This window comes from Pseudomassariella vexata (assembly GCF_002105095.1).
Source record: "Pseudomassariella vexata strain CBS 129021 chromosome Unknown BCR38scaffold_23, whole genome shotgun sequence".
Lineage (NCBI taxonomy): Eukaryota > Fungi > Ascomycota > Sordariomycetes > Amphisphaeriales > Pseudomassariaceae > Pseudomassariella > Pseudomassariella vexata.
In genome coordinates, this window is record NW_024467978.1 from 25,524 (window position 1) to 53,397 (window position 27,874).

Sequence of the window (27,874 nt, forward strand, 5' to 3'; positions counted from 1 at the left end):
ATAGCGGCGAGTACACGCCAAAAGCCCCTGTCTTGAATAAGAAGGCTGCTAGTCCTATTTTTTCCGTCCTGATCTGGCACAGCGTAGACGCCTCCAGTCGGTTCAGGCCGAAATACTTGCCCCCTTTCGGTATCTGCATCGAAGGGCCCTCCGGTTCCTCAGCGATAGCGCGTCGCTGGCGATCGTGATGCTCTGCTCCGGTGAGCCATCTCTTCCTCCAGTGGCCGAGGAGGGCAGCCGGGACCTCCTTTTCCTCACTCATCCACTCGGAGCCCCGGGCCTCCTTCTCCATAGTGTACCCTGCCGGTCGGAGTAGCTGCGACGCCTGCTTCCTCTTCGCCGGCCTATCCTGCCGGAGTATATGTGACGCTTTAGCGCTCGCGCTGCGAAGCAAATTTCTCTTCCCGCTAAGCCGTAGCCGTTCTTCAAACTTAGCAGCCCGGGCACTAAGACAGAGGTCTAGTGGCGGGATTGCTGCTTCTGCTTCCAGGTGGCGAACCGGCGTCGCTTTGTGGGCGCAGTGGTATTATAACTAGTGCCACAACCGACCTCGACTTGACCATAAAACTGTACCAATTAAACCAACTCCTCAAGGCCTGACTTCAGTGACGAACATATCCCATACACAAATGAATCCTGCCCCTCCTCGAGCGGAACTCCCAAAGCCCCCGTTTGCCAACTCAGTGCGCAATCATGCCCCCTCCCTTAACACTAACAATACTGAAAAGGGCACACTCGTAACGTTGGCAGACTGCACAAAAGCCATCTTGGTAATCCTTTACTGCCCCTGTCCGCAGTCGATGGAAAGTGGGTTGCTCACTTCATGCGAGCAATCCCGTTGCTGCCTAAGTTTCCAAAGTGCCCAATTGCTGATGTTGGGCGCATAACTCAACAAGCCGATGATATGATCCTGGGGCGTTGCTGTGAATTCAGCAAGGCCCTTTGTCATTACTTTCGCGGCTGTCCACATCTCGTTGGAGATCCGTTGGAAGGATCTTTACATAAATAAACATGATAATAGACGTATACGAATAGGCCCATCTCGTTGTAAAATGTGCTAATAGAGCGTCTTATATTGACTGCGACCTGGGATACGAATTTCGCAATGTTGTTGTGGAGAAGGTCGTTACTCAAAGCTCTAACTACCAGCCGGTAGATTAAGCTTGTGAGCTTGGCATAGTGTTTCGACTCTCACAGCGCCCAAGACTTCGAACCTGCTATGGAAGGCTGACGGCTCGAAGAACAATGGACGGACGTCCAGTCCAGGTTTTTGCATAGACCGTGACCACAGCTGTGCGAAGCCCGAGGAGATTGCCGATAGACTTGGGAAGATGAGAGGAGAGGCTATAAGGGGCCCGAACAGGAACGACCAGGAGATGGGGAGCCTCTCAGGGGTGCCGAAGGGCTCTGGAAATATCTGTTCGTGGAACACTGATGAGGGATTCTTCCTTGTCCAGAGTTTGCCAGAGAGCGGACATTCAAAAAGGTACGGTAGAATGAAGCCCGGTCATTCCATCCCCTGGAATGTGGGAGAAGAAAAATGCGACGATGAAGCAAGTCATGATCGTGTCCGGTAGTGGATGACGACGATTCTCCAGGGCGGTATGAAATCAAGTCATGGGGTTTCGAGGATTGATGGGAGAGTTTTCTCAATGCTGATAATGTCTTCATGGCCGACTTGATCTATTTCGATACAGACAACTGGTGTTCAAAATGAATGGTAGCGACGCGTTCATAGTAAGGCTTATCGGTGTGGTTGTCCTTAACGATTACACATAGGAACGGACGCACCTCAACGCAGCGCTTTCCGAAATGAACTGCCTGTGCCTCAATGGATCCAGGGAGATTCGAGTCACTTTCAAATTTATATAATTATACGACAGGTAACTTATAACAGTTATGCAAAGGAAAACATTAGAGCATACATAAAGTTATGTGCATCTTCCAGTGTGTGCTGACAATCCAACTTCATCCTCGCTGGTATGAATCCCAGACCCAGAGACTCATAATCTGTATCATCTTAGTCGGCAGAAGTTCCGGGCGACTTACCCTGAGCGCCTCATGTCGTAACTTGAATGATTAATTATCGTCACTCCCCAGAGAATTGTTCATTCTATGCAGAAAGGGGCGCTTACAGTATAAGTTGACATGATGCAATCATAGAGAGCCATGAAGCTGACTGGCACTCCAGCGTGTTCGAGATCAGTGGAAGCGGTCGATATGGAATAGGATGACCCGCTTGGACGACCCTTATAGTCCAGGGCGACAATATAGATGCGTCCATCAACCTCAAACATGATTCGATTTGCCTTGACCGATAGCCGACCGCCCAGATCGAAGCCAGCAACGTTGAATTCACACTCAATCAGGATGGAGACCTCGCTAACGAGGTCTCCACGGTCCCTTAAGAGACTGTTGCCAACGAGGACAAACCAGCACTCTACCGCCTTTCGGGATGCCCACAACGAGGTCGCCAGAAACCATGCCAGAACCCCATTCGTCATCCTGGAGAGAGATTCCGGGCAAGTCGGCCGCCCGGGCAAACGGGCCAGGTTCGGCCTGGATTGGCGTCGACGGCCGTTCTTGCGTGTTGATGTGACTGGGAAGTCGTTACTGAACGAGTCCTGACTCTCGTGATCAATATCGTCTGGCGCATGCGCATTATTTTTGATATGCCAGTAATTAGTACACCGTGTGATGTTGGCGTTGCCCAAAAAGGTACCGGACTGCTTGCCATACACATGATAGCCGCACTCACCCATCGAGTACATGACGATGTCCTGATCCTGGTCCAAATGGCCCGTGGCACCCTTGGAAATGTCGATCTGAGTGCTTAGCAACGGCGGGTTCTTGGTCATACCGTAGACAAAGCCCTGACCTTCGTTGGAAACGACACAAAGTGTGTTGTATGATAACTGGAAGCCTCGTATCACACGCTGGTGGGGTAAGACAGCCTCGAGGTGGAATTTACCTCTGGACGAGCCGGGAAACTCGGTGTTACAAACCTCGAGAGTCATCTTCGCGATCCCACACGGCCGTGCCGTCCTGATATTTGAGGTGTGCATATGGTCGCACCTCGTCACATAAGAGTCTCCAGATAATGACACCAGTTTCCATGTCGGTCACATTGAATCCATCATTATGCGAGGTGGAGAGCAAGAAACGGCGCTTGAAGTCGGCCGTGAAACGCCATACAGGGTCGTTGCCGACTTGGATGGTGGACTGAGCCGTCTTAGACTTAGCCTTAGCCCAATTTCGGGCGTCTGCCGCTTACACAAGTCCTTCCACGAAGAAACACCCTCGAAGTACCTCGAAAAGCTGGAATGATTGGCTAAAAAAGAGGATTCCAGGGCCCCAGGCGGGTGCGGGTTCCTGAAGTCGGACGAGTAGATTGCATGCTGGTGTGTTGCGTTGATGAACTCATGCCAGGCTTTGGAAACGCGGGTGAGCGCCACCAAAGCAGCAGACGGTGCAAACTCGAGAATCTGGAGGATAGTCTCAGAAGGCAAGAGGGTGAGCGGGTCTACTGGTTCAGCCGTCATTTTGGGTTTGGATATTGATCGTTGGTGCGAAGTTTGCACAGGTCCAATGCAATTCAACGTGTACGATGACCTTATAATTGCCCATGTGGGGTGACGAGGAGAGGATGGCATATGCGAATAGGCACTATTACTTGTAGATAGCAATATTTACAGAGTGGGAACTCTAAGCTTAGGCCAATCGAATTAAGCGCGCGTCGTTGACGCGTTTATCGCTAAAGTTACCTAGGCATCCACAGGTGGACACGATTTCCTTAACACGCACAGTGTCGAGTGAGCAACCCATTGAACTCAAACACAATCAACATAAACGAATTGTTATGCAAGTTGCTATTCGACCATCTTGAGCCACAATGAACCGCCACTTACCCCCAGACATACTCCACCTCATCTGTTCCCAACTGGCCCATTCAGATGCCCGAATTTTGCGTCTCTGCAGCGAGGTCATGGCAAATACTGGCGAAATCATGCCGGTTTTGACAGCTTCACCTTCTATCTTTCTACGAGGCCGATAACCTGGAGGAGCTCACCATGACACTAGAGCAATACATCGACAGGACCAGAATGCCCCGCCTATCGCTATCGCCTTAGCCATTCAAAGGGCCACTGCCTGCCAGACAGTGCTCTTCTGGAACTAGAAGGCCATCTAGCCGATTGATTGATTGATTGATTGAAATTTAACGTCTCATCACGTGAGACGTGCCGGGCGCAGTGCCGGCATGGTCAATGCTAGTCGAATCTATGTTACAGGGGACTGTCTTCATCTAACATTCCTGTTCAGTGCGATGGGCAGACACCATCTAGCCGATTATGGCAGGGATCTGTAACTGTTGCAGGATCACGTATTACAGGATCACGTGACCTGAGCGATGAAGGCTATAATTATGTGAAAAGCAACGCAGAGGACAGAAGAGAGAAAAAAAATCTTGAGAAAGAAGAGATCTTCCACAGTTACACAATCTTCAATCCACAACCATTTCTGCAACAGTAACCGATATTACGAACGGCATACGCCAAAATTTTGCCCAGTACCTTATTGCCGTTGAGGAGCAGCGTGACATCTTGAACAGAGGTGCGGATTCATTGTTGTACGAGACGTCGTATCGCGCCCCCCTCAACTTCAATAAATCACTATGTGCAACGGACAATGCTTACCGAGGAGGGCGCTACTGTGTCGCCTTTCGATTATTTCTTTGATTGACATGGATTAACATTGAGTCGCGTATATCACCGAGTCGCGCTCTCTTTCAACTTTTCTAACCTTTAAACTTTAACGTACAACATGGTCTAATGGAACACTTCTTAAGACCTCGTACAATAAGATAAAAGTTACAACGACGGTTATGGCATTTTCAGTCTGACATCAAATGCGCCTTGAGACGAGCTTGCTGTTCCGCGAATAGTGTCGAATGTGTCAAATACCTTTGAAAGGAGTTGTCAGACCTTATAACTACCAAAAATACCTCATTCTACAGCGAGTGGGTCCCCCGTCTTTTGACAGTCAATTTGGTCCAACAGGAGTCCGAGATGAAGTATCCGCAATACTGAACTTATAGTTGCATTGAACTACCTACCCTCGCCAGCCATGGGCATCCTGAGGTCTAATGACATCTCAGAGTTTCTCATTCTTAGACTTCCTCTTCGCCAGGTTCCTCTCCGCACTCAAGACCAATGCCACGTGATGACTTAATGCAACGATGTCTCCTGCCTCGTCTAGAATCACCACCTCGAGGTCTTGCCGGCCCTTCTCAATCTTCTTGGCGCGGACCCGCACGAACAGCCAGTCGACGCCCTCAGCCGGTAGAGCCTTCTTGATATCCAGGTTCAATACCAGAGTAGGATACCAGAACGGAGGCGGGGTGCTGTCCTCACTTCCCTCCTGCTCGGCGCGCTTTAATGACATCGTCTCGATGATCTGCGGCCACAGATCGCAAACCAGGCCCAAACTTTCTTGTGTGAATTTCTCACCCGATGTGAAGCGGATCCACTCATCACACAGACCGGGCGATACCTGTCCAGCAAGGGGAACATACTGTCGCGCACGGTTCAAGACACGACGGAACTTGGGAAATGGTCGGTCCTTCTGCTCAGTCCAATTCACATCACCACCGTCCTGTGCAAGTCTGGCCAGGTCGACAGGCGGTGGAGCTGGGTCCAACGACCATGCCGTTTCGAAAGATGGTCCGCTCTCGGTGTTCATGTTGGAATTAGTGATATAGCCAACGACTTCTTCGCGGCCATCCTGGGTCAATGCGACATGGATGGTAGAGGTCTGGCGGCCGAGCTTGCCATCGCGGACTGTGACGGTACAGGGCCCTACTTGAGTTCGTCGCAGAAACTCCAAGTGTAGGGTGATGGTGTGAGGTTGCTTTTGAGCCGCGAGCACCGTGTTGAAGTGAGTGGCGGCGACCTGCAAAAGGACGGATGTGACGATCCCACCATGGGGAACTGTTCAATCATGAGAGTGAGAGAGTGGGAAGTTGTTTCAAACACACTTACCTGATCCTACACACCAGTCGAGGTTGAAATTGGCCGTGTACGTATGCGAACTAACGGCTTTCACTTCCATGGCCTTTGCGAACGTCGCAGTCATTTCCAACATGAGGACTTGTGAACCGCCCCTGAAGATTTCGGTGCAATAAGGTTATCCTACTCAGTTGGAGTTGATGTGGCGGTGGGGTGCCGAGGTTGTCAATTGCTTAGTGGACTTCCCCGGATTCTGCAACTCCAGAGGGCTCTTACCAATCTCGAAGAAGGTTAGTCCACAAAACTGTTACGAGGTTGAAAGCCGAAACCCCGCTCCCTCCCATCCCCCTGTTAGGTACCTATGGGCCGCGCTAATGCTCCAACTATGCCCAAAATAGGCAAAGTGGCATGGCCCAACCCACAACATTGTACCTCTTTTAGCACCTTCGCTCCCACTACGACGGGGCCAGTTGAAGCTATCGCGAGAGTTATTTCCTCTACTATTGCCCCTTTCTATGGTGTTTTCTGCTCGTGAAGATCACTGGCTTTACAGCTAAACAAGTGATGGCCACCCGCCTGACGACCTTCCTCGAGCTATCACGATGTCTTTTATATGCAACGTTTGGTGCTTACGCTATAAGATTTGCTCTCCACCGCCTCGGGTTCGGGCGCCGCATTACCAAACGGAAGCCACCGATCGATGAAGACGTCCGCTCACTCCGGCTCGAATGGGCGGAGCTAAACCGTGACTGGACCCTTGAACAATAAGAGCAAATAATATCGACTGTTGAAACATGGGTCACTGGCGGTACTCATCGACGCCAGTACGTCACAAGGCGCCCTGGTGAAGAGAACCATCCCGACTGCGTAGTAGACCAACCACGGAAGAAAAGGGGGTGGATATTTTGGGGTGGTTTTTCAGAGGCAACGGTAAAGGCGCCCGGTGACTTTTGGAAAAAGGATTGGGTATCAATTGATGCCGAAGCCTACTGGGCCCACATAGTACTAGCCATTGATGGATGGATTCATCTCTGCCTAAAAGACGATGGCCGAAATTAGTACTGATGCAGGACGGTGCTTCCGCCCATAGTATCGCGGCCACGATTAAACACCTGTCAGAGTGGAACATATATCAGTACATGGCCGCCCAATTCCCCTAACCTAAATCCCATAGAAAATGTTTGGAACTGGATGAAGGATTCTATCGAGGAACACCTCGGCCTTAACGGCAGCCCCTCGTATGATGTATTGAAGGGCTACGCATTAGAGGCCTGCGAGGCAGTTCCAGAGCAGTGGCTGCGCGAACTACTGGCTTTTATGCTCCCACGTTGGGAGGATTTTATAGAGGCCAATGGCTTTTATATAAAATGGCGAAAAACATGTTTGGACATACTGGTTTGGTGTGGAATTACTAGTTTAGGTATAGTGTAGAATATAGGGAATACATGGCTTGGGCGGGTTTTCCTATCCGTCACACGTTCTAGTGCTCGAAATATCCCGTGTAGATTTTGAATGTTCACTGTAAATTCTGTTTCAAAGCTGGCTGTTTTCATACCTGAAAAGAATCCAAGATATGCTTCACTTGACGATGCCCGGTCCACGCAGTTGGCCAGCGTGCTTGCTCTTCTAGCGAAGCGCCTGGACAGTGTGTTGGAGGTTCATAATAAGCGAGGTAGATAACTTTTATGAACCCTTGTGTGGAGGCATGTGGATGAGTTATTTCTCGCTATTCTGTTTCAGACATGATGTTCATGTAGCCCGCTCGTATAAACAGGATACCGAAAATTGTACAGAGTATCGGCAGTCTTGATATACCCTTTTGCTATGCTCAAACTTCAATGGTTGAATGTTCGGCTGAAACATGGAAATGCTTTGGTAATAGTGTATTCTGGAGCCTAGCTGGACAGAATTTGACTTTGACTGCGCGGATCGCCGAACGCATTGCCTTTCGGCATTTGCGAGGAGCCAGGGTATTCCTAGTTGTACTCTGGCGTTCCGTCCGCATGTACCACATTTACTTAAGTCACGTTAGAGATGCCGACAGTCGAAGATTCCGGGTGATCCGATGGCATGTGGCAAACTTCGTCTGCCGAGAACGGTACCGAAGAAGCGACCGGACGACTATACAAAAGGGGCGACTGCGTCTGACGTTCCAACATTAGTGTTACAGCATCTCTTCAGATAACACGAAGAGTTGAATGGAGATTATCGCAAGCATAAATTGACTCGATCATCGTATGACAATATGGCCCAAAGCCAAGATATATGCATAGACCATGTCATCCGCAGACTGGCAAATACCCACACAGACACTGTCCTCCTCTCCTATCCTTCTCTTGAGGGACACTATGACAACTACACCGGGGAGGGTCTCAAAGATGTGACGGATGCTGCCATCAGCGCCTTGCCCTCCTGGCTGAAGGATATCGCCAGGAATGGAGGAGCAAGAGAGGCGAGCGAGGTGGTGGTTGGAGTAGTAGGTGTCTCGAACCTAGAATGCTACATTGCATTCCTTTCCCTTCAGCGCCTGGGGATAACGACAATGTTGATGTCACCACGCCTCGCTGATCAGGGGTTTGCCCACCTAATACGGACACTGGGCTGTAAGATAGTCATGGCATCTGGGGCTTCCCTCGAGGTGCTCGCCCGTGTCAGAGACTCGGCTCAACTGGATGTGGAAATCATCCCGATGGTCGAGGTAAAGGAGCTGAAGAATTACCGACACGACAAAATTGATGAAATACGTGCCCTGGACCCCCGAAATGACGACGAGACACCCGGTATCATTATCCACACTGGGGGCACAACAGGACTTCCCAAACCGGTGAAACTTCGTTCAGCGGTCTGGATTCGACAGGCCATCGCCGTAACATACCGACTGCTGTTCAATTTTGACATGCTCAGCACCTTGCCCATATTCCACAGTTTTGGGCTAGCAACTATGATCCGCTGTCTAACCACTGGAAGACGGTTATCTCTTCTCCATGCATCAAGACCCATCACCGTCTCGAGCATCATCGCGGGGCTCGACAAGACGCAGGCCATGGCATTGGCTACGGTGCCCTATATTCTGAAGTTCTTCAGTGAGACTGAGGGAGGCGTGGAACGTCTGGCCCAGCTAAGTAGAGTCGTGGTAGGGGGTGCTGCCACACCGGATGAGTTGGGAGAGCGTCTTATAGGCGCGGGTGTGAAGCTCATCAGCGCCTACGGACAAACCGAGTGCGGAGCCTTGATGGAACAATCGGCCGACCAGTGGAATTGGTACGTGGCCATGCCGCACAACGAAAGCTTCTTGAAATTCGAGCCGGTGGAAGACAATCTATACCACCTGATCATCCTTCCTGGCCTGGCGACGAAGGTCTTGTCGAACCGCCCGGACGGTTCGTACGCCTCTAATGACTTGTTTCGATCACATCCAACCGACCCACGCAAGTGGAAGTTTGTCTCGAGGTATGACGACATTATTGTGCTCTTGAATGGTGAAAATGCGGATCCGGCCCCTATCGAACAAGCCGTAGCGAGCAATCCTAATATTCGAGTCACTATAGCTTTCGGTGCCGGCCGGGATTCACTGGGGCTTCTGGTAATCCCCTCAAGCAATGCATCAGGGCTTTCTCGCGAAGAGCTCGTACGCAGCATCGTACCAAATCTTGAAAGGGGCAACGCACTCGTCTCTGCGTATGCGAGGGTAGCCCCTGACGACGTCCTCGTTGCGAGTCCGGAAACAGAGGTGCCCATGACGGACAAGTCTACGGTGCAACGATCTGTGCTCCTCCGACAGTTTGCTGCCGAAATCGAAAGTCACTATATCAAGAGGGAGAGCTCGAATGCTCATGGCGGCCAAGCAGACCTCTCGGACGTTGAAGTCGCGCAAGTCGTACGCCGCTGTGTCGAGACGGAGTTACGACAGGAGGAAACCGACGAAAAGACACCATTGTTAGTAAATACCGACTTCTTTTCACTGGGCATGGACTCTTTGCAAACCTCACGAATACGCGCCCGCCTGCTCCGCAACATTGATATGCGTGGACACCACCTAGCTACCAATGTTATTTTTGATTATCCTAGCATCAGCCTACTTGCGGAACACATCATCAACATTCACAAGGGCCATAAAAAAATCACCAGACCCACTCAAGCTGCTGCGGAGGAGCTTGTGCACAAGTACAGTCAATTTGCCTCTGTGGAGGCGGGTACTGTTAGAATGGGTTCCCAACGAGTTGTGGTAAGTGCAAAGACCTTTGACCATGCGTATCGGCTGCTTATAGCTACCAGCTCCTCACCGGTGCAACGGGATTCATCGGTTGTCACGTTCTACATTCCTTACTTGCACAGGAAAACGTATTCCAAGTGTATTGCCTCGTCCGAGCCACCTCGGACGACGCAGCAGCTTCACGCATTGAGAAAGCCCTTCAGGATGCAGGTATATATGACGAGAAACAAAGCTACAAAATCAAAGCACTGGCATGCAACCTCGGCGACGATCACCTGGGACTTTGCCGCAGTCAGTACGAATCAATGCAGATATCCGTGACCACCGTAATTCACGCAGCGTGGGCCGTTAACTTCAACATGAAGCTGGAGAGTTTCGAAACCCCATCGATTGCGGGTGTGTCACACCTGCTGAACCTCGCGATGCGTTCACCACTCGAGCCAAAGCCGACATTTGCCTTCATCTCTAGTGTTGCGGCCGTGATGCGGGCCAGGCCATTACCCATCCGCGAGGTTCGGCACGGGTGGGCTGGTGTTTCGGAAATGGGCTATGGGCAGTCCAAGTGGGTTGCTGAAGAGGTGTGCTCAGCCGCCGCTGAACATTGTGGCTTACCGGTGCAGATCATCCGTGTTGGTCAAGTGGCGGGCGACACAAGATATGGCATCTGGAACCCGTCCGAGGCGATTCCTGCCACCGTGCAGAGTGCATTGACTATTGGAGCCCTTCCCATCATCGAGAGTGGTGACCAGGAGAACTACTGGATCCCTGTTGACATTGCTGCTTCAATCATTGTGCAGCTCGCACTTCCTAGCCGACAGGCCCCTGGTGCTACCAAGCAATCACTCTCCATCTTTCATGTCGTCAATACAGTACCTCTTCGCTGGAACACGGAGTTCTTGCCTACACTTCAAAGACACGGCCTTTCCTTTGAGATGATCCCCGGGCGTGAGTGGGTGCATAGACTGGAGAAGTCCAACCCGGACCTGCGGCTCAATCCCCCCTATCGACTGTTGGAGTTCTTCAAGCAGAGGTACGGACACATCGGAGACGAAGAAGATGGAGACTTGCGGTTGGATATCGCCAAGTCACGACAAGCGGCGGCGGCTTTGGACAGCGGTTTCGCGATTGACGATGAGCTGGTGGGAAAGTTTCTCAAATACTGGACCTTGAGCTCGTGGCAGGGATCAAACACGAAGTCAAATGGTACGGCTGCCCTGCATGGCAAAATTGTTGTGCGCTGAGGCGCTGTTACAGAACTTGATAATGTGTTCAAAGAGCTTGTGCTCTTCTACTACGATGTTTCAAAGAAATCATTCGTTGCTGCCCAGTGTGCCGGTAATATGGGCGCCAATTCTACATTCTACGTCCAACTTCCGATTGATAATCATCTTTCACCGATACCACGCGATACCATACCGAGGGCTATATTCGATGCATTCCTCAAGAGGTGTAGGTAGTCTCCGAGTTTCTAAATATTCCTGAATTGACTTTGGTCCTCATATAAGGCTTTGCTTTAAAATACATCGTCCACAGTAACTATCACGTATTAATCAATCTCATGAACAAGGCCACCTTCCCCGTAAGTCGCTGCCTCCCAGCCAAAGCTGAAAGGCAGAATCAGATAGAAACTGACTCAGCCCTCAAATAAGGCAAAAGTATTGGCTGTTAAGCCAGGTGTTACGGGCCTAACCGGGACTCGAACCCGGGACCTCTCGCAGACAACTAAGGGTGAGCCCTAAGCGAGAATTATACCGCTAAACCATCAGGCCGATGTTTGGTGATAGGATTGTGCGAAGAGGCACATTAAGTCGTCTGTGTGGTGGGTATGGCTTCTGTGAGTAGGGTAACCGGGTGGGCGCCATGGGGCGTCACCAACCCAAATACTATGCTCATACCCACTTGCCGGTCGCTCTATGAAACTGAAGTAATGATTTTGGGTTCACTTGACTGTCGTCTGTCTATCAGAAAGTGGTGTCAGACTCTGTCAACAGAGGATCGTTGTTTTGCCCTTGGGTCGCTTAGAGGATGCTACACTATTTTCAAGATGAGCATGTTATCAGCAATTGACGCTGAAGGTTGGACCAGCGCCTTGCTACTAACATCGTTTTCCCTCATTGTATGTGAACAATCGTTGGATTTCAGTCCCTGTATTAAATTAGGGAGGAAACACTCCGTTAGAACTGGGAAATGCGTAGGAAACCCTTGGGGCCGCATTACCCTAGCAACGATGGGAAGTTACTACGCCGACAAGTTGCTCCCGTGTATTCAATCGTATAAAAATGGTTTATTGGTTTTTCAAAAAGAGGCAACCCAGGCCAAGAGATTGCTCCAACCTCAATTCGCCACCCGTGCTATTGGAGCTTGAAGCAAGCTCAGGTCACATCCCCTTCCCACCACAAACCAAAACGTGCTCGTTGACGTAGAATGTGAGACAGGATGAGACAGGCCTGCTCCATTGATCCACTAAAATATGGCCTGCGCATTAGGTGGGGAAGAGACGCCACCGGGCATGTTGAACGGCATAGAAGACACGAAGAAGGTCCAGCGGTTCAGCTCCTTGCACGTCTCCGCGAGCTTCTCCAGATCAAACAGTTCGCCTACCATGACATCAGGACAGTTATGTGGCACGCAGGTCGAGACAGTTGACTCACCAATAGGCATACCCCACCCAGGGATGAGATACTCATGTAGTATGAGATCTTGGGAGACTGCAGGCCACACCTCCCAACTCGTAGCATCTCCGGCCAAGGCAGCAAACCCCGAGTCCCAAATCCACCTCAAGACGTCCAATGTAGCCTCGACGCCGGCGTGCTGGGGTTTTGTAGAAGCTGCATGAGCCTTCTTGGCATCGGCATCCATTTTCTGGTCCCATTCCTTGGTCATACCCACGCGGACCAGTAAGATATCGCCCTTCTCAAAGATGATGTTACACTCCTTTGCAATCTGCTGCATATCTTGCAGCTTAATTACGTGCTGCGTAAAGGCGGAATATTCAATGCCCTTCTTTTCGGCCCATGATGCGTAGTCGATGAGGACCCCGCGTCCTGTGATACCCTCCTGAGCCCAGTGCTGAATGCCTATACGGTGGTTATCCTTGTCCATGATTTCAGCTTTTGTGGTACCGCCGTAGAAGATGCGTTCGTCTGAGCCTGAGCTGGCCCGCATGCCAAAGTGGCGAAGACCGTCCCATTGGCTGCTCTGTTCTGCCTCTATCGTTAATGTCTGACACGGGTATCAGTAGTCACAGTGATGGACTGGACGTACGCGGATTCATTGTGTAGATATCATCGAAGCAGACACCTTCAAAGGTCGATATGATTTCATGCTGGAAAGGCTTCCTGCCAAAGGCTGGATGCTCTAGCTTGGTGAGGTCCCACCCTAGATTGACGCGTCTCCCGGTGAGGATCTGTGATGCGGCCGCTTTTTGTACCCGATCTTGGGTGAGAAGTACAAGTCGCCCGAGACCTTCCTCGTGACTGCCAGGCTCGCCAATCCAGACACGCTTGGGGTCTGGGAGCTCGTCGAAACTCAGGTCCATGAGAGACGTGGGCGCCATGTTGTAATGTCGTGGTACTCTGCAGGGTAACTATAAAGCAGGCAAAGACAGTGAATCAATATATATAATGAGGGAGATTCTCGCCAAGGTGCTCAATGACGACGTTGTAACGCATTTATCCGAGGGAGAGTCTTTGGCTCGGAGCCTCTCCGCAGATTACCCTCTTACAGTGCCCTATTTATCCTATGACTGATGTGAAGCACCATAATATGCAGCGACAGAATACAGAAATCAACCACGCCTATCGGAAAGCCACAAGGTGCATGTGATGTTGCAGTGAAACCCCGCTGGTGTTGATCATACATGTGCGGTTACTACCGTTATCCAGCAAGTTTCGCATACACCCTTTCCCCATATTGCAGCCAATAAGGCGTTCTCAACACTGAGGTGATGAGAGGCAAAGATGACCATAACGAAGCTCAGGCCCAGCGAAGCCCAAGTAACAGTAGAAGACCCAGTACGGTGCCATGCCCAACCCCATTTATTCTCCACATCCCATTTCCGTTTTACACTGCAGCTAAGCACGTAGCCGTCATCTCCAAGCCGAGTCTTTCTATGTACCATGGCAAAACCAGGCGACCAGACAAGTCGCTATAATCGACTAGTCATTGCTTTCGTTGCCCTGGGATCGACAGTGAGTCTTCTTCATAATACAATGCCACCATTTCGTTGAAGTCTGGCTAAGACATTGATACTTGGAGACATATGGGTATGGTGCATCTGTCATCGGCAGCACCATCGGGCAGCCTGGCTGGTACACCTTTTTCCAGCTTCCACGGCACGGCGAGCCTGGCTACGGCACTATAACGACGCCCGTAATTGCCACAGCCAATGGCATCTTCAGCGCGGGAGCTGCCGTCGCTTGCCTTGTCCTCATGTGGTCCGGCGATTGCTTTGGCCGAGTACGAAATATTCAAGCGGGTTGCTTGCTGGGCATCCTCGGCGGCGTGCTCCAGGGCGGTGCCGTCAATTTGGCCATGTTACAAACAGGCCGCTTCATCATGGGAACTTCTATCGGAATAATGGCCACCATGACGCCCATGTACTTGTCTGAGATGTCGAGTCCTCTATCCAGGGGCTGGCTGGTGGGACAACATGCCATCTTCCTCGTCTTTGGCTACATGCTCTCGGCCTGGATTGGCTATGGCCTCTATTTCTTGCCCAATACCTCGTTCAGTTGGCGCTTTCCTCTTTGTTTCCAAGTCTTCTTCCCACTCGTTCTCCTGGCTGGATCGCCTTGGGTGCCCCCTTCGCCTCGCTGGCTGATTTCCAAGGGGCGCCACGACGAGGCTTGGGGTGTTCTCGTGCGTCTCCGCAGGTCTAGTGAAGATCCAGACGATCTTGTGGCCAAGAAAGAGTTCCGTCAAATCAAGGAACAGCTAAAACTTGACCACGAGAAGCTGTCCGCTTGGGGAGGTAGCCCCTGGAAAGCAGTATTTGCCAAGAAGAGCTACCGCAAGCGTATGATCATTGGCTTCCTGACCCAGTGGGGTGCCGAGTTCGGTGGTCCCCTCATCATCGTGAGTTTGAATAGACACTATTCCCCCTCGAAACCGCACGCCCGATAAGTGCTGACAGGTCCAGAACAACTACTCTGTCATCCTATATCAAGGGCTTGGCCAGACCAGATCAATGCCGCTGCTTCTATCCGCCCTCTGGCTAACAACCGCCGGTGTTATATATAACCCTGGCGGGGCTTGGCTGCACGATAAGTTGAATTCCCGTAGATGGATGTTTATGACGGGTTTCACAGGTATTGCCATTACCACTTCTGGCTTGACAGCTATGATTGCATGCTTCGCCGGCACCGACAACAAGGTCGGGAACGCCATGGGCGTTGTCTTCATGTTCCTCTACCTATTCTTCCAAGGCACCTTTTGCGACACAACCATGTACATCTACGTGTCCGAGATCTTCCCTACCGAGATCCGATCTATTGGCATGGGGTGGTCCCTTTTCGGACAATTTTCCTGTAAGTTCGTCCTCATGATTCTTGTTAACACCTAATGCTGAATTGCAGTGTCCTGCTCAGCCACAATTATTCTGTTGCAGACTGCCCCGATTGGATTTGCTGCCGTCGGGTGGAAGTACTTCCTCTTGGTTATCTGCTGGAGCGTCGTCTTTGTCCCCATTATCTACTTTTACTTTCCAGAAACCGCACGGATGAGTCTTGAAGAGCTTGAGTAAGTGACTCCCTCATTCTTCGTATCTGAGGGGTAGCAAAACCTGTAACAAGTAGTCTTCTCTGCAGAAATATAATTTCAACACCAAAAAACAACAACATATGCCTAGCATTTACTAACGCGGATAACTGGACAGGAAACAGTTTGGTGACGAGGTCGCTGTGCATGATACCACTGCTTTAGGAACAGAGGAACACAGTGAGCAATAAGAAACGTCCCTGAGATCATAATCAATGGTGGAGAAACATGCAAAAATAGCATGGAATCAATTGGACTGAGTAAATCCAGGAGGCTACTGCAAGTGGGAGTGGCGAGGGACGAGCCCGCACGTATTCAGTTCAAGTACATTACTTAACCTTTATTGGTAAGTGCGTACAAGATTGCTAATTATATTTCTCTATATAAACTCATTATTCAAAATATGGATAGAAGAGCTCTCAAGACGTGAGGGACGTTGGAATCTCCCTGTAATTCACCCTGCGAGATGAAACGTCGATATACAGGCATAAAGTTTGATTAAACCTCCGCAGGAGCCTACTTGACTGAGGAGGTAGTGAATGGAATCATATGAGCCACTCGATAAGTTTTTGTATGTGACTATCTGCCTTGCCTGAAAGCATCTGAGTCAACGTGTCAGAACCTTGCTCACCCTCAGATACCTCTCCCACCACCCTATAAATAACTAGTATCTGAACATACAAAATTCATGTAAAATGGGGGTGTAGACTGCCATTCTTTCCGTGTCTTTGTCTGCGAGAATGTCATTGCGGCAGTGTTATTGCTCTCCCTCAGATTTAACCTCCCACTTCTTCTTAATTGTGTTCAAGTCAGACTGGAGCACGATTTGGTCATTGAGCAAAATCTCGAGAGTATCGACACTGTTAGAAAATTACGAGTATACAGCAGATATTTGAGAATTGATGCCGGGTAGCTACAGGGTATATTCGTGGAGTAAAGAGTAATAGAGTATAATAGGTTGTTATTGTGATATATTGTGAAAGTGTATGCATAGGTGTTGCGTGCCCCAGGCACACCGCCTGTGTGCTAGGTGCAGCGCTTGGGATATTGCCCATAGATAACCCTTCGGTAGCTGGAGCCTTTGGGACTTAGTCCCCATCATCATCCCCAATACAACCCTCTTGCCTGTATTGCCAACAGTAGGTTTGTATGTAGGTGTGTATTCCGGTATGTGCATCAATGTGTTATCTAAGTCTATCGAGAGGGGAATGAGGCTTTTACTTAAAAGTATGAGTTCACTGTTAGATTTCTTTATTACGAATCTAATTCCTTTATTAAGGCCGAATTTGTTCTTTCTTTATCTGTGAAATTCCTCAGTTTCTTTGTTTTAATCACTTATTCTTTGAATTTGTTTATTCCTTTATTATTTGTATTCTTAATAACGTCACCCACAGGTCATTGCCCCACACGGGTCTTTGCCCAACTTTTCAAGAAATCTTGACTTTCCATCTTTATTTATACAATTCTTCCCTTCCACAACATGGCACGCAAATCTAGTGAAGCTAATCTTCAATTAGCCATCCAAACTAAACGACGCGATCCTCACCTAAGTTGGAACAAGCTTGGTAAAATCTTCAAAGTCGACCATAAGACATTGAAGCGCCGTTACGAAGGCGTACAACCATTACACATTACTAACATGTCCAAACGGAAAATGACCGAAACCGAAGAGAATAAGATTACCCGACGCGTAATTGAGCTAGATTCGCGCACTTTTCCTCCCCGGCTTCGATACGTTGAAGAAATGGCGAATATCCTCCGACACGACCGCGACGCGTCACCCGTCGGCAAGAACTGGGCCTCAGCTTCGTACAGCGACAACCAGACCTCCGGACGCGTTTAAATCGTCGAATCGATTACCATCGGGCATTCTGCGAAGATCCTGTCGCGTATCGCGGTTATTTTAAGCGTGTTGCGGACACAATAGCGAAGCACGGCATCCAGCCGGAGGATATCTACAACTTTGACGAGACGGGCTTTTTAATGGGCATGATCTCAACCGGCATGGTCGTTACGAGTACCGAAAGACGTGGAAGGCCTAGGCAAGCCCAGCAAGGCAATAGGGAATGGGTTACTGTCATTCAGGCGGCCAATTCCCAAGGCTGGGCGGTGCCACCGTACATCATCTTCGCGGCCAAAGTTCACCTCGCTTCGTGGTATCGCGACACCACATTACCGGGCAATTGGGTCGTTGATCTATCCCACAACGGATGGACAACGAATGATATTGGTCTCAGCTGGGCAGCTCACTTCGATCTGCACACACGCGATCGTACGAAGGGTGTCAAACGCCTCCTGATCCTTGACGGTCACGAAAGCCATCACTCGATGGATTTCGAACAATACTGCAAGGACCATGGCATCATTACCCTTCCTATGCCTGCCCATTCGTCCCATAAGCTCCAGCCTCTCGACTTGGTGCCTTTTAGTGTTTTGAAACGGGCGTACGGTGTGTTTGTTGAGGGTTTGATGCGACGGCATCATACCCACGTTGCGAAGGAGGATTTCCTTGCCGGTTTTTTGGAGGGGTTTGGCGCTGCTTTTACTGAACAAAACATCAGATCTGGTTTCGAAGCAGCTGGAATTGTCCCTTTTGACCCCGACAGGGTTATATCTGCCCTGGATGTTGCAGAAGTCGCGCGTACACCCTCTGCCGACCCAGAACTCCTACCCCCTATTTGGACTTCTAAGACACCTACTACCACCCTTGAAGCCGAATCGCAGTCAACGTTGATTAAGAATAGCGTTCAGAGGCATCAAGAAAGCTCTCCGACGCATATTCTTCATTCAATTGACTCGATTGCAAAGGCTACGCATGCAATGATGCAAGAGAATGTTATCTTGCGTCGCGAGAACGAAGAGCTTCGTGAGACTAATCATGTGCTAAGCAAACGTCGCAGAACCAAAGACAAGCAAATACAGTATGGTGGGCTACTTAATATAGAAGATGCACAAGTTCTACGGGCTATTAGGGGTGATATGGGTTTGGAAAGTGAGGAAGAGGGTGAAAGTAGTCGTCCTACAAGGAGGAGGGCAACGGGTGCTAGGCGCTGTGGCATTTGCGGAGGAACTGGACATAATGCGCGAACTTGTCAGGCAGATGTAGAAACAGATAATGAAAAGAATTCTGATTAATTTCTTGGATGAATACGGGTTGTTGTTGATCTATCTAAGATTAAAGGTTGGGAGGTCGTGAAAAGTTGGGCAAAGACCCGTGTGGGGCATTGACCTGTGGGTGACGTTTACAGTTAAAGATTCTCTTATTTCTACATGTCGGCTGGTGTAGTTGGTCACTTCGCTGGTAGATAAGTCCCGATTTGAGCCTCGCCCACTTGGGTCGGTGACGAGTCGCGGGTTCGAATCCCGCAGCTGACACACAAGGGGGTTTAGTCAACCCTTACGGCGCGCTGCCCACCTTGTTGACTTCGCTTACCTAGCGATAATAGGGAGATTGGTGCAGTTTAGGATTACGAGCATCCTAGCCAGTCGACCGTCAAGCACTACGTCGGCGGAATATAACTCGACAGCCGGTCCAGAATTCGAATCGTTAATCCGACCCCTTATCGGACCTCGCCTATCCGATAACGCTCGTCGGCGAACCCGTCCCCTCACGATAGAAGGCGCGCAGCACGCCCTCTCGCCGCGATTCTTGCGAGCGTCTGACCACGTTACGGTCTATCCACTTGAGCGTATGGTTGAGATGTATACGCTCGACGAGAACCCCAATTAGCAGATACTACGACTTGTCGCGACAAAAAAATAGTCGAGCATCTTCTGCACATCAGCAGCATCCCACCCCTGAGGACGAATTTAAGTGCCACATTACCACACTTATCGGTAGTTCAGGCAGGGGTTGTAGCACAGACTTAGGGAGGGACAGGAGGTTTAGTAGTCATTTGGCTACAAGTTTACCTGTATAACCGCCCGACGCGGCTTAAGGGCCCGCTATATCATCTATAGCCCCTTAAGGGAGTACTTGTAGAGGTACCGAGGGTTAACACCTACGGCGTATTTAATAATATATTTCTACATCGGTAATAAAGCGGTCTCTTCTATTTAAGGAGAAATCCTTTATTATCCTATAGACACATGGTATTTGACTTTGGAAAAAAACGTCTAGGAATCTGGGCCGAGCTAGACTACGATGTCGGCCGCGTAACAGCTAAAACCTATCCTGAAAATTATCAACTAAGGGAAGGGTTGGCACAACCATGGATAAAGAAGACGTCACTAGCATGCCAACCTGACCGGAATTTTCGATTAGGATAGGAGCCTCGCGAGCAATGGAATTCTTAGTGCTTCAGAACGCGCTCAAAAATTCGTAGATGTTGGCAGAATGTAGACTTTGGTTTAATGTCAACAGGATAACATTGGACCTGGTGTTTGATGCTCATCATCTGCAACATGAGGCTTGGGGGATACTCCCCTTTTACCCCATCCCTGAGGTAGTCAATGCAGTTCTGTCAAGGGGAAGGACCTATAATCATGTTGACAGTAAGACGTATGGATCGGATGGATGGTTGGTCCTTGCCACTGGCTGGGGTAAAAGCTTTCTTACGAGTTCGGCGCCACAACTAGCACTGGAAGGCAAAATAACCCTGATCACTTTGAAACAACATCGGCGAAGACACATTTAAAATAAGCTCGTGGTCAAAATGCCGGTACGTCAAGGAGGGGTATCTAACAGCATATGAGCCCCCTTCTTCATCCCCACCTCTTCGGCCTCTTCGCTTCTTTTGATGATCCTATATAACAAAAATACCATTTCTGGCTTCATCATGACCAAAATTATTACTGTGACCGGAAGCACTGGTGCCCAAGGTGGTGTTGTTGTGAATGTAATGAAGAAGACCCCTGGCTGGCAAGTCTGAGCCATCACCAGGAAGTCAGAAAGTGATACTACGAAGAAGCTTTCTGAAGAGGGTATCGAAGTGGTCCAAGCAAGCTTACGATAAAGATTCTCCGGCCGAGGCGTATTCAAAGTACAGCTCGACATTGCTCCCTTGCGAATCCGCTCGGACACCACATCCGCAATATGCACAGGGCGTCCACGCCATATTTACCGTCACAAACTTGTGGGAACATCTGAACTTGGGCAAAACCGAAGACGAAGCTGGAGAGATCGGAGAGGATCGCGACATGAAGCTGGCCGGGGCCGCAGCGCAGACCCCTACCTTCGAGCACTACCCATGGTTCACCACACCAAGCGCAAAGCTTGAATCAACAACTAACATATCGTTCCTCACATTGAATGCAAGGCCAACGTGGATTCCCGGATCAAATTTGAGTTACTGGAGTCGGCCAAGAAGACGACATATCTCTACTGTGGATACTACCCGCAAACACTGGCTTTCTTCCCACTTCCCAAGCCTATCGAATACGCAAGTCGCCCCCCTGTTCTGCCTATAGGTAATGGCAACATATGACCGTGGACAACACAACAATAGAAAGTATATCCAAGTCGTGCCGACCAAGCCCGACGCCAAAATCCTCCTCCCGAGCGACATGACCGTCAACCCAGGTATTTGGGTCTGCCAAGCCTTTGCCAACGTACTGAGCACCTTTGGTCGGTATGCCAATGTCGCTCTGGAGAAGTGAACCTTCCAAGAGATAATAGAAGTCTGATCGAAGGTCATGAGAAAGACGGGCGCCTTCTGTCAAGTGCTCTCTGGAGGCCTAAACGAAGCTTTGGGTCCCTGCCGGCAACGAGATTGGACTCAGTTATAGCACGGCGAATTTTGTGATCTTCAAGAAGAGAAGGAGCCATTTTGGGGCGTTAAGGACCTCGGGACCGATATAGATGAGGTGATTGGGTTCAGTAGAATGATCGAGGGGCTGAAGTACCTGTCCTAGGGAGTTGGTCATCTCCCAACATGTCATGAACATGGACGCTGTTGTTGCTTGGACCTGGCGGGGACAAGGCCTCATGTTTTTCTGTCTTTTGCTTTGAACCTTCCGGTGTCGAGAACGTCTGGCGGTGGCATATGATGTTCTATGAACAGATATATATACAGTGTAAGGTGAAGCTTTTTCCTCATTAGAAAGTAGGGTGTGGGTTTTATCAAGCAAAGTGTCGCATGACGTGAGAATCTTCGAACTCTGAGACTATCATGTGGTCGCAGAATCTGTTTGGAAAACGAGAAAAGTATGCCTGGAATGGTTGCTATGCACACTGTTCCTCCTACCACTGACTCTGGACTGGCACTGGATAGCGTTCTGGTGGTCGAGTTGCCCCCGAGACATTCTGAGGTAAGCTCCACCCCAAAACCGATGCAATGCAAGCCCAAGCATCAAACCAGTTGCAGCGAAACATATTATCATGAATTGGGTCTTCCATCGGCATAATTAGGCACCCATTGATGTCGAGACTTGTCATAAGTTGTCACCAAGAACCCCTCCAGCTGTTAACCCAAGCCCCACCATCACCAGTACTTCGACCTTTGACTTTTGTCGCAACTTCTTTCGTCGCCTCTTCCTCCCTCCCCTCCCAATTGGTAGTCTCAACCATAAAAGTCCCTCTTTTATCTCGACACCTATCCATAAATTAATACTTGTGCTGCTCAGCCTTGGAGCCCAACACCGACGAAAAGTGGAGACGAAACAACTCACTGCCGAAACCAACGCTGCACCTCCAAACACCTGACAGGACTGGACGCTTGCTCAGGTTTGTCAATGGTGCACTCATACTGCATCATCGAGAACAGCTTGCACTTGGCCAGCTCAATATCGCCGCCCTTGCGCTTCCGGCCCGTCAGATCCGTTTGGATTTCGGATTCCAGCGCATCGGATGCGAAGACGCGGCACGGTGGTGTCATCTTGCGTTTGTGGCGGGGAAGATCATTCAACGGTCTGATAGCATACGAGGACAGGCTTGAATGAGAGATTGAAACAAAATGGATGCTGCGCCTGCGCAACACGTTGGTGCGCGATTGCTGGGCGAAATCGAAGAGGGTAGTCTCGATGAGGTAAGTTGGATCGCTTTCTGCTCTGGTGCTTGGCTTCAATTCGTCAACGCTGGAGTTGAAGTCGTCACACCTGACATGGGACAAAGCTTCACCACTCCGCCTCACTGCGTTATCTTATCGCCTATTTCACCTCACTACACCCAACTACATCCCCGTCTCGTAACTTAACAGCTAACCGCTATTAAACAACAGCTTATCATGGTACTTCGCACTTCAAGTCTCCTTACCAAATCGTCCTCTCACCCTCCCCTCCCCTTCCCAGCTCTCTCCGCCCTCGCATCCCGCTACCAGAAAGCAACCCAATCTGCCCCTCCCCCCATCCTCTCGCTCACCGGCCGCTACCTCGCCTTCCTGTACCACCTCATCTCCACCCTTATCGCCGCACCGCACTGCTACGCCGTCGTAGTCGTCGATGCAGACTACCGCTTTGATGTGACACGTATCGTTGTCCGAAATAGCAATGATAATGGCAGCACTAGCGGTGCCTCGTTCCAAAATCCGCAGTCAGACGACGGGAAGGTGAAAGTGAGCAGCTCTTACCCCGCCACCACGCAAGACCTGAAGCACCTCTACGTCTACCGCCCTGCCCGCTCACCGGCCGCTGTCAAGGCTGCGGTGTCGTCTGCAGCCGAATACATGTTGTACGCGGCGCACGGGAGTCGGGATCGGGCCTGGTGGGGAACCGTTGTCATCAACGGTACTGGGGGCGACGTGAATGCGATTTGGAAGGGCTGGCTTGAGGTCAGGCGGGAGGAGATTGCTGGGTTCGGGGTGGGTATGTGTGTGGAGGAGGCGCTTAAGGAGCGGGAGAAGAGGCAGGCTACTGCGGATGCGCGTGGGTGGGAGGCGGTTGCGGCTGGGGGTAGATTGGGGGTGTATCGGTGGGATGGGTGACGTTGGTCGGCGATCCGAGGTCATGGAATGAGCTGTATGGGAATTTTTCAGACAAGGTCGTCGAGATGTTTGAACACGGTAAGATGGTGCGTGTGAGTACGGAGTCTATGAGGTACCCGCAGTGCTTTTACTTGCCATCCCCAAATCACCAATGCTGTAATGACGATATTTGTCACCCAAAAACATGTTTCAAGACGGGACTGAGATATTCTTTGATCGATGAAATCCACTCTGATGCAGCTGTTCCCTTACCCATGGTTTATCATGATCTGAGTTCAATTGATGCTGACCTGTTGTATTTAGGAACCCACGAGGGTTGCTGGGCACGTGGGCCATAGTTATGTTCAGTCAATTCCATGATGTTGATTCGAACGGCTAGCCGATTCGCTGTATGTAAGTAGCTCACTAATATCACTACTGAGATGCCGATCGCAGTGCATAATTACAAGTTTTTAGGAGTCCTGCGCTATGATATATTGAATTTACTCATTAGTAGACGTAAGAACCGCTATTCGGTGTGGGACAACCAGTACTACGTACAGGTGCAGCTGTTGAAGCCTGACTGTTACCCCAAAGAATTATACAAGACCTCGGTGATCCAACCCATGTACCTGTCTCCTCAATCCTATTTCTTCGGAGTACCCGCTTCTTTAGCCGTGGGGACACTTAGCACCTGCTCGCCCGACTCTCTCCCCTTGATCCGCTTATAATAAACCTTTAAGTTCTCCAGCCCAGCAAGGCCGTCTTCCACCTGAAAAATATCATGCAGCACAGGCCAGAAGGCAAAGTCAGCAAGTGTCATCGACGATCCAGCAATGAACTCCGCCTCTCCTGCATACCCCTCCCAAATATCCAATTCGCGCTTCAACTCTCTGATATTCTGGCTCGCTCTATGCTTGTCTAGCACGCCAAGCCCCTGTTGGAACCGGGCGAACTGTCTCGCAAGCTCGGGCTGAGATACCGTCTCGCCGCCCTTACCATATACGCGGTCGAGGTACATCATAATGGCGATATCGCCCTGGACTGCGGACTTGCCCAAATCATTATCCACGAATTTGATAGGCAGGCTCTCAGGCACCGCTCCGGCGGCGTCCTTGGATCGCTTCGCGTTTTTCCAGTTGAACAGGGGCGACAGGCTCCCCTTCGCATACCCGACCCCAAACTCAGCCAGCATCAACTGAATGCGCATATTCACCACCTTATCACCGGACGTGAACAGCCGCGGCGAAGCTGAGATATGCAGCACGTCGAACCCGATGCCGTAGAAGGTATCCCAATCAAAGTCAGCCGACTGGTTCTCCCGCCCAAACGCCTGCAGCATATTGATCGCCTCGGGCGTCTGGCCGTTAACTACCTCGTGTGCCTCGCCCCTCGTCTTGGCCTTGGCACCCTGCCCCCAGATCAGCCTGCTGTCGCGGTCCAGGAAAGTTCCTATCTGCCTGAACGTTAACGAAATGCGACCGCCGTCATACGCGAGCTCCGCCTCGGACTTTTCGCGGTCAAGGCGCTTGTCCTGCCGAATGGCGTGCAGCCAGCGCTCGTTGGTCTTCAGGCCCATTTGGCACATGGAGTTATGGGGCAGCTGAGCGCGTTGCACCTCGCGTTTTGGGCCTGGTGCCGTAGCGGACTCGGGCTTGGGGGTATCTGAGTCGTGGACCTTGGGTGGTCGTTTCGTTCGTAGGACCATGGTGCGTTCTGCGCCTAGACTAACGTTGACGATGAAGCTGCCTTTTGCGATATCAAGAGTCTTGTCGCTGTGCTCTGAGATGTAGTCGTTTCCATCACGGTAAAACTGGATCAAGGCGTGGTTGAGGGGGTGACCCACACGCTGCTGGACAATCTCTTTGATCTCATTGACTGTAGGTGAAAACGGGAGCAGTGGCGGTGATTCATCTGATGGATGTCGGTAAATAGGCATGCTCCCGTCATTGTCGACCTGCCCTTGAACGGCAACGAGTCTTGGTACTTCGCCTCCTTGATGCGACATTCTCTGCCAGCGCACCTCATCTCTTATCTTATCGAATATGTTGTTCGATAGTGGCTCTAGAAGAACGTTGTACACGATCTTGGTGTCTCCTTCGCATAATGGCTCACTCTCACCCATAAGGCTCTCTTCACTTGAATCCATTGCAGCGTGGCCTTCTACCCTATTTTGAGGCTCGTCTTTGAAATTGAGTGTGCGCTCCATGTCGTCAGCGATCGTGTCTAAACCATCCATGCCTCGAGATTCTTTGCCCGATGTGTTGAGTTTTTCCCTTGTCAATCCTGATTTCTTTGCATCGATTCTTTCTCCGTCTTTTGGGTGACTCGAATTTGACCCGTCTTTCTCGACTACACCGTTTGTTGGCTTCAAAAGTGATGTTTCCACATACTTCTCGACTTTTCCATATGTGCCACTCTGCGGCTGAGCCTTAGTCTCTTTGCCTCGCGCTGTGTTGGCCAACTCATCTTGTGAGTCATCTCCGGAATTTGCGTTCAGATCGTCGTCTGGAGAGTTCTTGACACTTCTCGCTGCTAACTTTTCTTTCATGAAGCGCAGACGCTCACTAAATAACCAGTTGTCGGCGGGCGGAGATGCCGGTGCCGTGCGCGCTTCAGGCTTGGGCCGTCTAGGCGCATCGTCTCCGGAATCGGGCGCATTCAAGTCGTCATCTGGAGATGCTTTGAAGGCATTTTCTGGTATCTTTGCTCTCATTGCCCTGAGACGCTCACTTTGTGACCGTGTCTGATTGGTTGGTGCTCTGGCTGCTCTGGCCGGACCTGGGAGCTCGGCCTCGTCGGCTACGGCATTACCGTTGTTAGGGACACTCGAGCTATCGCCCAGAGGAGCCTTGGGTTCATTGATAGAAAGCCTTTCTCTTGTAAGCTTCAAGCGCTCTTGCTTTAACCAATTTCGGTCTGGTGGCGACGTAGCCTTCGCAGGGCCTGGAAGTTCAGGCAGTTCAGTTGGTGGCTTAGCATCTAATGACAACTTCGCAAGCGCTGAGTCAAGGTCTGACGCCGACGCCGATAATTTGCTCTTCTCTGGGAGCTTGCCATCAGAATCGGCGAGAGCCTTACTTTGTGTCTCTTTTGCGCCCTCAAATTCTCCCTGTGGACCATTTTCCAATTTGGGCGAGGGGTTCCAGAGCTCCAGCAGAGTTTCCCTAGTAATTGCTACGCAACCCGTGTGCTCAGTGAATTTTCTCAGCGCATTGTTGTGGCGCATCAAACTCCGGTGTCCACAACAATCTTCAATGATAGTGATGTCGAATCCGTGACTGGCGGCGTCAATGGCGGTCGCCAACACACCGACATTGGTCAGAGAGCCGCAGATGTACAACTCCGTCACGATCCTCATTCTTAATCGCCGCACGAGCTCTTCCGACCTGAAGGCAGAATAGAATGACTTGACCGACTGCAAATCCTTCTTTTCTATAATCTCCTTGATTGCTGGATGGAAGTTTGATCCGGTGCTGTCTGGGCGCACACATTCCGGCGTGCCCGGCTTTCCTGAAAGAAACCCTTCTGGACAATCAGAGGTAGTCTGATTGTGAGGATTGGCCTGTGGCCTTCGGCCTCGAGGTACGGCGCGCCGAGCTCCAGCCATCGGGCTGTCTGAAGTCAGTATTTGTTCGCTGTTGACAGGCCTTGGCCGTTCGAACTCGCTGCGGACCCAGACGATAGGACCATGTGGCCGAAAGTCCCGGACGAGTTGGACGATGCGATCCGTCAAACCGGTGGGATTTCCAATATATAAGGCGCCATCTTCAGATAAGAAGTCATTTTGAGCATCCACGACGATCAGGGCTTTGCGCGTGCTCAGCCGCGGGAACATGGATGCATCGATGGGCAGCATGATGGCGGCTTTTTCAACATGAAGATGATGGAACTATAATCGATGGCGATAAAGCTGTTTTCTGCATCAGAGGAAGACATGAGCATGTGCCTAGGTTATGCTCACATGAGGATGAAGAGGCCTAAGTGTAGTCGACGTCCCCCATAGTGTCGCGATCACAAGCGCGTTAGATTCCGCGACCCCTCGAGACTGTGGCGAATAG

General features: G+C 50.5%; 9 protein-coding genes and 2 non-coding genes across 11 annotated transcripts; 5 read left to right on the forward strand and 6 right to left on the reverse strand.

Moving 5' to 3' along the window:
• Positions 1-1,851: 1,851 nt before the first annotated feature.
• BCR38DRAFT_478749 (uncharacterized protein) lies at positions 1,852-3,542 on the reverse strand (the record flags this gene model as incomplete). The annotated part of the gene is made up of 5 exons (XM_040863118.1): positions 1,852-2,010; positions 2,050-2,070; positions 2,136-2,878; positions 3,006-3,263; positions 3,299-3,542. The coding sequence occupies 5 exons, from the start codon at positions 3,540-3,542 to the stop codon at positions 1,969-1,971; spliced, it is 1,308 nt and encodes a 435-aa protein (XP_040710025.1). The 3' UTR covers positions 1,852-1,968.
• A 1,409-nt stretch (positions 3,543-4,951) lies between these two features.
• On the reverse strand, positions 4,952-6,300 carry BCR38DRAFT_450993 (thioesterase-like superfamily-domain-containing protein). The gene is made up of 2 exons (XM_040861431.1): positions 6,039-6,300; positions 4,952-5,987 (listed from the first exon to the last, which is right to left on the reverse strand). Exons 1-2 carry the CDS (start codon positions 6,139-6,141, stop codon positions 5,152-5,154), a joined length of 939 nt encoding a protein of 312 aa, XP_040710026.1. The 5' UTR covers positions 6,142-6,300; the 3' UTR covers positions 4,952-5,151.
• Positions 6,301-8,250: 1,950 nt separating this feature from the next.
• Positions 8,251-11,459, forward strand: BCR38DRAFT_505145 (uncharacterized protein; the record flags this gene model as incomplete). Its single annotated transcript, XM_040864916.1, has 2 exons — positions 8,251-10,227; positions 10,281-11,459. 2 exons carry the CDS (start codon positions 8,251-8,253, stop codon positions 11,457-11,459), a joined length of 3,156 nt encoding a protein of 1,051 aa, XP_040710027.1.
• Positions 11,460-11,899: 440 nt separating this feature from the next.
• On the reverse strand, positions 11,900-11,987 carry BCR38DRAFT_t367. Its single transcript has one exon. It is a non-coding gene; the product is annotated as a tRNA-Pro (tRNA).
• Positions 11,988-12,681: 694 nt separating this feature from the next.
• BCR38DRAFT_490610 (uncharacterized protein) lies at positions 12,682-13,774 on the reverse strand (the record flags this gene model as incomplete). Its single annotated transcript, XM_040864541.1, has 3 exons — positions 12,682-12,815; positions 12,870-13,421; positions 13,483-13,774. 3 exons carry the CDS (start codon positions 13,772-13,774, stop codon positions 12,682-12,684), a joined length of 978 nt encoding a protein of 325 aa, XP_040710028.1.
• Positions 13,775-14,336: 562 nt separating this feature from the next.
• BCR38DRAFT_355875 (sugar porter family MFS transporter) lies at positions 14,337-16,166 on the forward strand (the record flags this gene model as incomplete). Its single annotated transcript, XM_040856987.1, has 5 exons — positions 14,337-14,408; positions 14,476-15,294; positions 15,359-15,746; positions 15,807-15,957; positions 16,094-16,166. 5 exons carry the CDS (start codon positions 14,337-14,339, stop codon positions 16,164-16,166), a joined length of 1,503 nt encoding a protein of 500 aa, XP_040710029.1.
• Positions 16,167-19,247: 3,081 nt separating this feature from the next.
• On the forward strand, positions 19,248-19,350 carry BCR38DRAFT_t360. The gene has a single exon. It is a non-coding gene; the product is annotated as a tRNA-Thr (tRNA).
• A 1,403-nt stretch (positions 19,351-20,753) lies between these two features.
• Positions 20,754-21,384, forward strand: BCR38DRAFT_505154 (uncharacterized protein; the record flags this gene model as incomplete). Its single annotated transcript, XM_040864917.1, has 2 exons — positions 20,754-20,813; positions 20,848-21,384. The coding sequence occupies 2 exons, from the start codon at positions 20,754-20,756 to the stop codon at positions 21,382-21,384; spliced, it is 597 nt and encodes a 198-aa protein (XP_040710030.1).
• A 1,057-nt stretch (positions 21,385-22,441) lies between these two features.
• On the reverse strand, positions 22,442-22,790 carry BCR38DRAFT_308978 (uncharacterized protein; the record flags this gene model as incomplete). The annotated part of the gene is made up of 2 exons (XM_040854640.1): positions 22,442-22,508; positions 22,585-22,790. Coding segments are annotated over 2 exons (273 nt in total), but the record flags the coding sequence as incomplete, so codon positions are not given.
• Positions 22,791-23,005: 215 nt separating this feature from the next.
• BCR38DRAFT_451014 (uncharacterized protein) lies at positions 23,006-24,302 on the forward strand. The gene is made up of 2 exons (XM_040861432.1): positions 23,006-23,920; positions 24,138-24,302. Exon 1 carries the CDS (start codon positions 23,139-23,141, stop codon positions 23,832-23,834), a length of 696 nt encoding a protein of 231 aa, XP_040710032.1. The 5' UTR covers positions 23,006-23,138; the 3' UTR covers positions 23,835-23,920; positions 24,138-24,302.
• On the reverse strand, positions 24,147-27,833 carry BCR38DRAFT_117209 (uncharacterized protein). Its single transcript, XM_040853433.1, has 2 exons — positions 27,778-27,833; positions 24,147-27,726 (listed from the first exon to the last, which is right to left on the reverse strand). Exon 2 carries the CDS (start codon positions 27,670-27,672, stop codon positions 24,460-24,462), a length of 3,213 nt encoding a protein of 1,070 aa, XP_040710033.1. The 5' UTR covers positions 27,673-27,726; positions 27,778-27,833; the 3' UTR covers positions 24,147-24,459.
• Between the last annotated feature and the right edge of the window lie 41 nt (positions 27,834-27,874).

Bases quoted from the DNA above. Each gene is read 5' to 3' on its own strand.
- BCR38DRAFT_450993 (XM_040861431.1), bottom strand. From the start codon at position 6,141: ATGTTGGAAATGACTGCGACGTTCGCAAAGGCCATGGAAGTGAAAGCC. The intron at 5,988-6,038 runs GTAAGTGTGTTT...ATGATTGAACAG, and splicing joins CGACTGGTGTGTAGGATCAG to TTCCCCATGGTGGGATCGTC.
- BCR38DRAFT_451014 (XM_040861432.1), top strand. From the start codon at position 23,139: ATGGTACTTCGCACTTCAAGTCTCCTTACCAAATCGTCCTCTCACCCT.
- BCR38DRAFT_117209 (XM_040853433.1), bottom strand. From the start codon at position 27,672: ATGCTGCCCATCGATGCATCCATGTTCCCGCGGCTGAGCACGCGCAAA.